The 12,054-nt window shown below is 27.6% G+C and overlaps 2 protein-coding genes and 1 long non-coding RNA gene across 6 annotated transcripts; 1 reads left to right on the top strand and 2 right to left on the bottom strand.

The window, feature by feature from the left end:
• Positions 1 to 6,497: 6,497 nt before the first annotated feature.
• Positions 6,498 to 7,304, bottom strand: LOC118071205 (uncharacterized). The gene is made up of 3 exons (XM_035090229.1): positions 7,172 to 7,304; positions 6,898 to 7,100; positions 6,498 to 6,822 (listed from the first exon to the last, which is right to left on the bottom strand). The coding sequence occupies exons 1-3, from the start codon at positions 7,302 to 7,304 to the stop codon at positions 6,622 to 6,624; spliced, it is 537 nt and encodes a 178-aa protein (XP_034946120.1). The 3' UTR covers positions 6,498 to 6,621.
• A 55-nt stretch (positions 7,305 to 7,359) lies between these two features.
• LOC118071172 (uncharacterized) lies at positions 7,360 to 7,741 on the bottom strand. Its single transcript, XR_004690857.1, has 3 exons — positions 7,681 to 7,741; positions 7,530 to 7,593; positions 7,360 to 7,443 (listed from the first exon to the last, which is right to left on the bottom strand). It is a non-coding gene; the product is annotated as an uncharacterized lncRNA (long non-coding RNA).
• Positions 7,742 to 8,582: 841 nt separating this feature from the next.
• On the top strand, positions 8,583 to 11,652 carry LOC118071170 (pancreatic triacylglycerol lipase-like). 4 transcript variants are annotated; one of them, XM_035090162.1, is made up of 9 exons: positions 8,583 to 8,594; positions 9,328 to 9,514; positions 9,561 to 9,647; positions 9,713 to 9,987; positions 10,064 to 10,538; positions 10,626 to 10,877; positions 10,966 to 11,080; positions 11,197 to 11,403; positions 11,498 to 11,652. In XM_035090162.1, exons 2-9 carry the CDS (start codon positions 9,445 to 9,447, stop codon positions 11,574 to 11,576), a joined length of 1,560 nt encoding a protein of 519 aa, XP_034946053.1. In that variant the 5' UTR covers positions 8,583 to 8,594; positions 9,328 to 9,444; the 3' UTR covers positions 11,577 to 11,652. The 4 variants fall into 4 exon arrangements, with proteins under 4 accessions (XP_034946053.1, XP_034946054.1, XP_034946052.1 ...); XM_035090163.1 differs by lacking the exon at positions 8,583 to 8,594 and adding an exon at positions 8,962 to 9,177 and having other exon boundaries at positions 9,574 to 9,647; XM_035090161.1 differs by lacking the exon at positions 8,583 to 8,594 and adding an exon at positions 8,962 to 9,177.
• Positions 11,653 to 12,054: the final 402 nt, after the last annotated feature.

The following is a 12,054-nucleotide window of genomic DNA, read 5'->3' as shown; positions in this document are numbered from 1 at the left end:
CACACGAACATATAATCGATCATTTAAACGACTGTAATTGAATAATTGTATTATAAATAAATTTATAAAATTAAATTCGCACAGTTAGGTTTATTGCAAAACAAAAAAACGTTATTGTAGAGTATAATATTGTTGTATAGTCAGTGTATAATAACAACTTGTGTAGCTAACATTTTAGCATAGGTAATTTTTCCTGTTGTGATTGATTTTTTCTGATGTCAATGCGAGATTGAAAGTTAAGTAGAAAATATTCATATTTATATATAAATGATTTGGAAGTTTTTTTCTTTATAGACGCTTTTTAGGATAAATTTTTTTTTATTCTCTTAGCCATCAAGAAATTTTATTTATGTACATTAGATAGGCGGATAGATCGCGTTATGTACGTACGAACTAAAAAAGTAAAATCACTAAAATCATAACTTTAAAAAGAGTGTGAAACAAACAAATAAATAAAATTATTATTAATAACAATACGAGAAAGCACACTGCCGCAATTTTATAAATTGATTGTTACTAATCATACAGGATAAATTATATATTATAAAAATCATATTAAATATTGTATCTCGCTGCAAAAACAATGTCTCGTTATAATAGATTTAACGAAATGCTGTCACAGTTCCATATGAATTTTCGGCTTTCAAATAAATTGATGGTTTTGACAGCTGATAAATAAAAATTTGAATAACTTAATCATAAAACATAGCGGTATTTGCGCGGTACCTGGAATTTATAATCGGTGCCGACGATTTCCAGATAGTTTTTAAGTTATTAGAATTTATTGAGCGCACATTTTCGATATTCAATCGAACTGAATTTATTTATACAAGCCAAATCATGCGTGACTTTTTTTGAATAAAAATATATATATATATATAGAAAATTAAGAATAAGAGTAAATATGATGATATTGATAACAATGTTACAAAAAAATGACGAAATATTGAAAGCAAATAAAAAAGTAATGGTTTAAAACTGATAAAAAATTGGCAATACTCATTGAACTGTATTCAGATGGAAATTGTAGAATATAATAATGAAAAAATACAGAGTAACATGGTATACTTAAGATTAATAAAGAATGATGATTACTGCAATCGTGAATAATTGATTAACATATTGAAAAGTAATAAAAATGATGATTAAAAGAAATCATGAGCTACCAGAGAAAAATCAGAAAATGGAGATACTGATTCAAACAAATAAAAATATAAATGTAATTTTTTTATTATATTAAAAGCCATTGGCGTTATCTGTTTGTCGCGTACAAATCTCATTGTCAACTCATAACTTACTTTTAGAGTGAAAAGTTGAAGAGAGACTTTACCAATAATCGAGTGAGCAATGGCTCAAAATCAAATGTATTTTGGATTTATTTCTATAGTTATGAAATAAATATATATATAAATATAACATTATTATAACAATAAACAAAAAAAAAAGATATTTTTGAGTCATTATTTTTTAAAGTAAAGATAAACTGGACGAAATAATTTTGACATATATATTTTTTTCTGCTATCCAATTGCTTTGATTTTTAGTCAAGTTGCTTACTCGTACAATTAGAAAAGAAATAGTATTAATGCTAATATTTAGATGAATAGGTGTACAAACGAATGTTTTCTATTTGAATGATTTTCTACATATTTGGTTAACAGAAAAATGATTTGACAAAATTAACATATCAAGTAGTTGAATTTTGATATTATATGATAATTTTTCAATCGAAAATTTATAAAAATTTTTTGTACAGCTATTTAAATAATATGAGTAGACTCGATTGATACTATTTTTTTTCTCCATTCGTTTTGAAAAACTTATAGCCCTTAAAAATATACACTATGGACCATGTATGTCATATTAAGCCGTTTTTAAAAACAATTTAAATCATATTTCAAAAGAGCGATGAGGAGAATGAGTAACAAGCGAATGAAATTTTGCCAGAAAATATGATTAAAAATATTTCAAAAATATTGCATTCAAGTATTTGCTTGCACTAGATACTTCATTACTACATCTCTGACTTTCACATTCGCCAACATTATCTTACATGATTAAAAATAATTAAATATATCTATATATATGATTAGAATATCGATTGGTACAGTGCAAGTGTGTCACAGCTTCTCATCTGTGCCTCTTCCCAAATGCTCCGAATACATATCTCCCCTAATATTCTATCCAGCATATTTTATGGAAAAAGTAGTCGTCAAATCTCATGATGGAGAAATAAAATTTTATTTATCATTAAAAAATACAAAAATACAATTTACAATATACGTATTAAATTATGTTTAAAAAAAATTGAAAAATTAATGAAGAAAAGGTAGACGATTGACGAGATACCGATCTGGTAACATATCGATCTTCATACTCAAAAAGCAGAAATTACTATTCATTGAAGAGAATGGATTTAAAGTTGCTATAGAGTTTATACAGTTCCAAATTGTTTTGGAATATAAACAGTAGCGATAGTTCTACCTTATTAAAAGTAGATTATGTCCTACATATCATAGACGACGGGGAGAAAAGCAAAAAAATGATAAAAGCGATAACGCGGGCCTACTGCGCATGTTTATTACAAAAATCAATGCCGATTTTACTGTACTCAAGAACGAAATGTTAAAACGAATGAAAAATGATTTTAAAAACTATCTAAATTAATTGTAAAGAATATTGAAAAAATTAAAAGATAGAACAGCTGGCCTTTTATTGATAGCATTTTTAATTATTGAATTACTTTGCATTTATATTATAATTAACTTTTGTCAATTTTTCTATTTATACATATCTGTTTTTAATTGATAATTTTTTTAAGTGACTGAATGTGTCGTAAATATGACTTGACTGTGTGTAAATCAAGCATTTATGAAGGACAATAATTAACTCCTCTGCTGTGTGTCGCGTGAAATTAAAAATTATTTTAGTTTGCATACCATCATATTTTTTATTCATACGAATCATTGTTGCATGAACATTTCAAGATAATAATCAAAGAACAAATGAAAAAATTCAATTGGTTAAAATACAAGTTTACGAGGGCCTAAATAGTTCAAAGAACGATAATAGCAAAATTTTGACAGATAAAATGACTGGTAAAAAAATGTTAATTCCATTAATATGTAAACAATAATGGCATCGATTTTTCGACGCCTATTAAACAAAATAAAATAGGCAGTCATACATTTTATCATCTTATTTTTGAAAATAAGAGAAACATTGATATCATTAACTACATCATTAATTAAAATATTATCATTGTCATTTGTCATCATCACCGTGCGAGTGGAGAAGCGTGTATTATATGTACCGATAATATAAAACTTAATTAAAGGTGATTGATAGACACTTATAACATTTAATACGTGAAAACGATGAGAAAACATACATAAGAATGGAGGAAGATTAATGTTAAGCAAGTGCATCGTACTGCCTCTTCCTCGCGCCACGTATTTATGTGTAATGTATCAAGATAAATAGGTTTTTCCTATGCATAACTGTGAAGAATGAATCATGAGATGACGAGTACGAAACAAAATAAGTCATATTAATCTAGACAGAAACAATCAATAATGATAAATAATAATATTGTAGACAATTGTACTATGCTTCGAGGACAGAAAATTTTTAAATTAACTCAATAATTAAATCGCATGTAAATCGATGTAATCGATGGAGAGTAGTTTTGGCAATGTGAATTGATAATGAATCATTTAAAATGATTGATTGTACATTAACTGTGGTATATGGCAGCTTGGCTTCATAATGCGCCTGAATGAGCTCGAGAATTGATAAAATCAATAATGAAACAAATTACACAAATAATGTAGACATGAATTTAAATATATATATATATATATATATATATATATATATATATACATATCTAATTTGAATTATTTATATATGTATACATATATTTGAATAAAAAAAAAAAAATAATTTTAAAAATAATGGTGCCAGTGATGGCTGAGATGACAACTATATCTATCAGTATTTATACGATTGTATGGATTCTCTTATTTATAAATTTTCAGTATATAATATAAGATATAAAATTCTAAGTGACGATTAATGTGTTGAGTTGTGAGAGATGTGGAAATGACATAACAATTAATAATATCGATTATTTATGTCGTTTACGCAATTCCGAAAGTAGAAATTTTAGTAGTTGGTATCAATAATATATATTTAATTGTACAAGCAAAATAAAATATTTAAACAAAAACAAATTAACAGTCAAAATGTAACCGATTTTCGATCGCTCTGTTTCAACGTAAATTCATTTATACGAAAAATTGGATACATTGTGGAAATGTATTCCTTTTAAAAAAAAGTCAAAAGCAAAAATAAACAAAATGGACTAGAAATGTGGAAATAATAGATATGGGGGTAGAAAAAAGATTTTAAAGCAAAAATATATGACAGTGCTCTTATAATAAGTCGATTATGAGTCAGTGTAGAAATAGTGCCGCATATAAAAAAAATGATTAAGGGTAGTTATATCGTTGTTTTGTTGATTGTTTTTTATATAGACTTTATTGAAAACCGTCTCCACGTCTCGTACGATACGATTAGTTCAGGAGATCGATGCGCGATTTAAATAAATCAGAGAATATTATTTTATTCTTTGGAAATAAACTCGATGTTCAAGCTAGTGGAATTTCTTATAACGAGAACAAAAACAACTTTTATCAATAAACGCGCTTTATAGGAATTTCGGAAACGGTGCTAATTATAATTATAAATATATCTTAATCTTAATATATAATAAAAGCAAAAGCATTTAATAAATAATAGATGATTTTAAAAACTGAATATACAAAATAAAATAAAAAAATTTTTAATATAATTATTATATACGATCATTTGAAACGGATCGATATGTTTATCAAATAGAAGGAATCATTCGATTGGCAGTTTTTAAAAAAGATTGTATCGAATTTTTTCTAGAAAAAAATATCATTAGGAAATTCATAGTCAATAAATAAATGAAAAAAAATAGTCAAAGAATTTTGCTTCAATTCAACCGCAATCGTTAGTAAATTTTAATTGTGGTAATCAATAAAAAGTAAAGTATAAATTTCGTCCCAACCCGAGTCGAAATTCTAGTCGCATTTTAACTCACTACATACGCTATTGAAAGTTTGACGAGTTGTATTACATTCAAAGATTTAAAGATAGGGAATTATTTGATAGTTTAATCTTTAAATAATCCGCGATTTGGTAACTTTTGCCACAAAAGACAAGTTGCGGAGGAAAAAAAGACTAATTGATGTCAGTATAACACGCTAGACCCTCTCAATCAGACTTTCGATAGATAATCTAGCGGATCTTCAATGGGGTAAACGAAAAAAACAGAGACAAATGAAAGATCAAAGAATAGCAGGTTTAGCAGCTGAAAATGCTACCAAAATTTCGACTCGGGAAGATTTAGATAAAATATGTTAATAGTGAATTAAAAATTATTTTAAAGAAATTTTAAAATAAATAAAATAGAAATAACTAGTCCCGAAAAACTTTATTACAGCTCTTTTAGAGCATAATTATTAGTGTAAATTACGTATTTAAATGCGTAATAAAATCCCAGTGCAATTAATTTAAGCCCCGTAGCCCGGAAACGCTCGCGATCAGTTAAAAACTCGTCACGAGACGCGGTCACGGGTGCCATGAGTATTTTTCTAAGTTGCAAAGTATAATAAATTAAAAAGTCGTTGCATTATCGTTATTAGAGAGTATATTAAAATATATGTATATGTAAAAAATATATATATTGATATTTTAACTAGAAAAGTAAATGAGATAATGTTATGGAGATTATAAATGCTATCGCGTAAATATAAAGAATCAGAGCGATCGGTGATGATCGGTTGTAATTAATTGATTATGTTTAAAATAATATTCAGAAACTTAATATCAATGTAAAAAAAAAATGCGCGATGAAAGAGGCGTATGACGAAAAATAAAATTAAATAGTAAATTATTTATTATTGTGATCAACGTAGCCTATTGTATATGCAACGTTCGATCAAATCCGAATGGTATGTATAACGAGCGCTTACGGTGATAAGTCCTGGAGCAATTTTTAGTGCGATAAATAATTATAGATGTGAATGAGAAATAACGAACATATAGAATATTAAATTATGTATAACTTGGTTCCGAAAAAATGCTATGAACATACGTCGTTCTATCATTCACCTCACCTATAATATACGATGTCATAATACTATGCTGCCATACATATAAATTTATGTCTACAATAAGGAGTATATGACTAAAATATTTCAAATAAATATGTTATAAGTATACATTTATTTATCTATTCCATCCAACCATCTTTCAATAATCTATTTATTCATTCTGTTATCTTATTAAGTACTAGTTGTCAAAATTTAATTACATTCTTTAGACACTGAATTAAGAGATTATAAACAACAAGCAAACTCGATATTAATGAATGGCTATTTCTTCTAATGAAATTTTTAATTGAGTACTAAATTTCAAAAGCAGAGAATAAATTAATGAATGAATTAGAAAACTTTATAATCAGATAAAGAGAAAAAATAGAAACTTACAATTATCTCTGGTGTTAAATTCGGACACTAGTTGGGAAAACTATAGTTTCAAGATTTTACGAATTTTCCTGTGTATCTCGTATAATCGATCGACAATATTGATATAATACAGTATTTTTTTGCTGTTAACAAAATCTTTCGTTTTTGAATTTACAAGGAAAAAATAATTAGCTATTCCAACTTGAAAATACATTTTTGGATTTATTAAATGAGGACAAAGTATAGGAGTTCCCAGGTATTGCTGTAAGTTCAAAAATAATATTTTAATGCTTTGTTACCAAATTTTATAATGAAAGAATTTGATAAATACACTGACCTCATCTGTATTATGAAAAATCTGTATGTCATGATCTTGGTTTGAAATAAACTTGTATAAAGATGTTTTATTTTTAATCTTAAGAAATTGTGGGTTTTCGAATGCAGATTTTGAAATAAGAGTAGTTTTATCGAACTTTGCTTGATAATTGAAGGCATCTTTATTAAATGATCCGTAATAAAAAATAGCTTCATCTATATCTTCTGCACAATTAAGATATCGAATAAAATAGATAAAAATAGTGCAACAAAAAATATTTTCCTTTCATACTTACGTGAATTTCCCGGTTTAACATGTACACATTGAGAAGTTATGAGATAGTCAATTTTCTCTACGATTGGAACTAATTGAATAGAATCTTTCAAAATAAACGGAGTCTTTAAAATTACAATAGCTATGGAATCCATATAATTTTTGATGTTATTATCATCATCTTCAAAGATAATTTTGGAAACTTGCTTTCGGATACAGGAATTTGATGATAGACTTATTTTTTTCGTAATTTTTCTGCAGTTTGCTTCAATAAACACGTCATTTGAATTTGCACTAAAAAAATAAAATTTTCAATTATAATTATTAAATAATAAATGCTGTAATTTTTTGTATTATTTAAAACTTTATTGCAGTATTACTCAAAAAGATAATGTGGTGTTGTAATAACTATATGTTCACGAAGGAGAGTGCCAAACATCAAATCTGTAAAAAAAAATCTATCAATTATTATTTTTTATAGTCAAAAAGATTATTAGACAAGAAAAAGTTATTTTAAAGTAATATATTTACAATCATCTTCATCGGATATTCTTCTGATTGTAACAGTTGTTGCATCCACTCGAGGAGTAGCTCTACAACATTGAGATAATTGGATACAAACTAAAGTCAATATCAGTAATAAAAATATAAAAAAATTCATGATCAATTCTAAAACTATATTGAAACTTCAAGATTTCTAATTAACTTTATTTCAATATTTGAATATTTTAACTTCAAGATTTTTAACAGTTATTTCATCTAATTGCAGGTAATTAAGTAAAAGAAGAGCGTCTTAGAGAGTTTCAACTTTATCAGGAATTATATAATCAAAATTATAACAAAACTTAATTCATTTTTAGTTAACACTTAATTATAGAAAGTTCATAAACTTATCGGTAATTTAATATGTTGATTATATATAAGTACAGCAGGTAAAATAAATCTTAATTGTCGTTCAAATTTGTTTAATATATCGTCCAATGACCTTATTGTATCACGTGCATCAAGTCGAAATTAATTCTCCTTTCAACAGATTTTTTATTAAGTTAATTATGACACATTTAATATTTTTAATACTTTTATTCAACTCAAAAAAAAAAAATTTTTATGAAAATTAACATTCAAGTCGCATTTTACGTTCAAGATATTATGAAATTAACGATAATTTTAAATATTAGCATAAATGGAAAATTATTACTTTTAAAAACTAGAGATTATTAAAAACAACTTTTTAGAAATGCTGTTCAACGGTTGACTATTTCCAACATTTGAAACCCTTCTAAAAAAACCTCAACTATTTAAAGATCATCGTTCTTTCATACTCGTTCAGGTAACTTGATCTTGAAACTGGCATGGCTAGTTTTATTAAACTTATTGAGTACGGTACTCAATGCCAGATAATCCGAGCTTCTTTAAACGCTAACTTGTTCAACAAATATTTTGTGGTATGTCTCTCAATTTGTTCATAGTATCAGTTGATATATATAATTTGTACTCAATTAAAAATACTATCAGACAAAAACGAACAAAGTTATATAACTAATTGATGTGCTTTATAATTTTTCGCTTTGAATTTAGATGTAATTGAACCTACTTTTCCAGTTTGAATAATCCAGAAAGCTTTTTTATAAAATTGTTTATAATGCTAAGTAAAGGATGCAGTTATGTACAGTGTATATGGATAAATAGTGAAAGGTTGAACATCATATCGAGTGATTGTCACTCTCTACCCCTCGTCTAGTTGAGTTCAAGCAAAAATTGCATCACATGAGCGCACAAATGACTGTCAGCGAAAGTATTCATTTACTGAATACCGGAAAACGTAGCTTAGAAGTCTCATTACCTAGTTTACCCGTGACTAAGTATAAATGATGATAAAAATCTGAATCTGAATTGTCAGAGATGATAAATCGTTTCTTTAAATCATTTTCAAGTTAAATAAAAAACTTTCAATACTATACACCAGACATTTGTGTGCTCTCAATCACTATGTATGTTGTTCGCAAAAACATTTCGTAAGATATATGGGTACGTTTTGTAACGGCAACTCTATAAAGACCACATAATAGCTTCTTGCATCGACAGCAAAGGATTGAATAATAAAAATCACTTTTTTTAAAGAGTTCGTTGTCTCATGTATACTAGGCATTCTAGTAATTCTGATCTTACTTACCACAGGTTATGGGGTCAATTTTCTTCTGAATATCAAAAGTGTCAGAGTATTCTAACATAAGGTGCGGCAACGAGAAATTCCACGGAACACACGAACATGATAAATTGTCATTTCTTAACGCAATGAAAATTGTTTGGTTTTACTTTTTAATTTTTTTCATTTTCTATACATCCTACGGCATTCAGAACAATGGTAAGATATTATATTCTGATTTTTACTACAAATCAATGATTAATAGGTCACCTTGCTAGATTATTTGAATATCAAAATCGGATGAATCAAAGACGATCTAAAGGGACAAGTCTCCAGCCCAAGATATGTTTTGGTAAGTTATTTAATTTTTTTTGAAAGTATTGGCATTCACATAAATTTTTTAATTGGAAATTTCAGAATTTGTAGGATGTTTTGCTGATTCACCACAACGTTTATCATTCAAAAGATTACCAGAGCATCCAAAAACAATTCAGACGAAATTTGTTCTTTACACCAGAGCAAATCGGGCTAAAAATAAGGAACCAGAAATGTTATACTATGATGATAATTCAAGTTCCATGATTAACTCGCTTTTTAACTCTTCTAAGGCTCTTAAGGTCATAATTCATGGTTTCAAAGGTAGTGGAAAAGATATTGGCGTTGTTACTGCAGCCAACTTGTTGCTTGACCTGGTAATAATAAAATCAAGACAATAAAAATTCACTTATTATCAATAGAATATTTTGAAAAATACAGATTTTATTTTAGGAAGATATAAATGTTATCATATTGGATTGGACCAGAGGTGCTGGGACAACTTATCAAATAGCTGTAGCAAATACTGAACTCGTTGGTCGTCAGTTAGCTGTAGTTTTGCTGGGGGCTATTAATTTAGGAACAAAAGTAAAAGACATTCATGTCATTGGATTCAGTCTTGGAGCACACGTGGCAGGATGTGCATCTGAAGTACTCAAGACTAAAAAGCTCTTGATTGGTCGCATAACGGGACTGGATCCAGCTTCTCCATTCTTTCGTCGACATGTATTACGAGAAAGATCACAAAAGTTGGATTCCTCTGATGCCAATCTTGTTGATGTCATTCACACTGATGGAGCTGAAGATTTTACTGAAGGTTTTGGACTTCTTAAGCCTATTGGACATATTGATTTTTTCCCAAATGGGGGAGTTCAACAGCCTGGATGCAATGATATAAAAAATTCGATTGTGTACAGTCATTTTCACGGTGAAGTATAATTTATCTTCAGTCTGTTCTTCATTCTATAAAAAAAATTATTTTGTGATTAATCAAAAAATAATTAAAACTTTGCAGAAGATATTTTGGATAGAAGTATTGCATGTAGCCATGCTCGGGCTTGGGATCTTTTTGTAGAAAGTTTACAAAGTCAATTTGGAGAATGCAAGTTTATTGCTTGGCCGTGTACTCAAAGAGATACTTCATTTGAACAAGGCACTTGTTTTCCACCAGAAAATTTAAAATTTTCCCAAGAAATGGGCTATGCTGCAGATGGTGGTCCTTTGGGAATTTTTTATCTTCCAACGAGAGCTGAATATCCTTTTTGTGGTAAACTTACTAAAATCAATGATCTTGCCGTATTAAATATACTGGAAATTAAAAAATATATTACTAATTAATTATTCATCTTTGTTAGGCGATCCTTTAAGAGCATCAGTAGTTGTTGCTAAAAGTGTTCTGAAAACATTAGGCTGGCTATTTATAAAAATTCAACATAAGAATGAATCAATTGTATTTAACATATTATGCAAGTGAGTAAGATAAAATCTACATAAATTATTGATCATAAAAAATACGTCATTGCTTTCATTAAAAGACTTTTAATGATTTGATTGAAATTTTCATTGATTTAAATTATTTTTATTAGCCTAAAAAATCGTTTCAATAAGCCATCGATGTTTTATAATATTGCTGCAGCTAAATTTAATTCAATAACAGCGGAAACAACGTCAATTGAAGCTTTGGTGTGGTATCAACCAACAACTAGAGAGCAGGAAGAAGCCTCTACTCAACGTTCTCGACAAGAAGTATTAGTAATTGACAAACTTTCAATTGAAGATCGTAAAGAGAACAGGTATTTTAATGCAAACATAATGCATGTTTTATTCATGTACATTATTTTCATCGTTTCTATGCGTTTATAATAATGATATTCTATGCGTTTTTAGATGGGAATTTTGCAGCAACAATTTCTCAATTAATCTTGATGGAAAGTCAGTAAAATTTGAAAAATATGTCGATGGATAAAATATAATTTTTTTATTTAAATCATTGTATAGTTAGTTGGTAATCAAAACATTTAATAAAAATTAAACAAATTGATTAAAGCTGATAATTTAACTGTATTGATTTTTCAGAATCTCGAAAACCAACAAAAAATACTTCCTCTCACCTTTAGTTTAAATAATTAACTTTCAAACCAGGATTTAATTTTATGACCAATATAACCAGTTTCTGTTTTCAATAAAATTAAGAAAAAAACCACAATTATTTTAATTATTTAAAAAATTTATTCAAATTGACTTATAATTATTATCGCTGATTGATAATAATTTTTTAATATTTTAGGATTTTCCCATTATTTACAATTATTCTTTAACCTCAAAAACTATAGTATACTCCAAAAAGCGACAATATAATAAGATGGAACTATAGTAAACTACAACTAGAAGGAGAGTGATCAGGTGGGATGGAATCAAGATGACTGGTACTGCCACCAGGTGTC

The sequence above is a fragment of the Chelonus insularis genome, unplaced genomic scaffold (genome assembly GCF_013357705.1).
Source record: "Chelonus insularis isolate UGA/USDA-ARS -01 unplaced genomic scaffold, ASM1335770v1 contig_75_pilon, whole genome shotgun sequence".
NCBI lineage: Eukaryota > Metazoa > Arthropoda > Insecta > Hymenoptera > Braconidae > Chelonus > Chelonus insularis.
This window is presented reverse-complemented; position numbering and strand designations above follow the sequence as displayed.

Excerpts from the sequence above, each read along its gene's own strand:
- LOC118071205 (XM_035090229.1), bottom strand. The coding sequence starts at position 7,304 with ATGGATTCCATAGCTATTGTAATTTTAAAGACTCCGTTTATTTTGAAA. Across the intron at positions 7,101-7,171 it reads TGTTAAACCGGGAAATTCAC|AAGATATAGATGAAGCTATT; the intron begins GTAAGTATGAAA and ends TTAATTGTGCAG. Across the intron at positions 6,823-6,897 it reads TTTTTCATAATACAGATGAG|CAATACCTGGGAACTCCTAT; the intron begins GTCAGTGTATTT and ends TTGAACTTACAG.
- LOC118071170 (XM_035090162.1), top strand. The coding sequence starts at position 9,445 with ATGAAAATTGTTTGGTTTTACTTTTTAATTTTTTTCATTTTCTATACA. Across the intron at positions 9,648-9,712 it reads CCAGCCCAAGATATGTTTTG|AATTTGTAGGATGTTTTGCT; the intron begins GTAAGTTATTTA and ends TGGAAATTTCAG. Across the intron at positions 10,878-10,965 it reads AGCTGAATATCCTTTTTGTG|GCGATCCTTTAAGAGCATCA; the intron begins GTAAACTTACTA and ends CATCTTTGTTAG.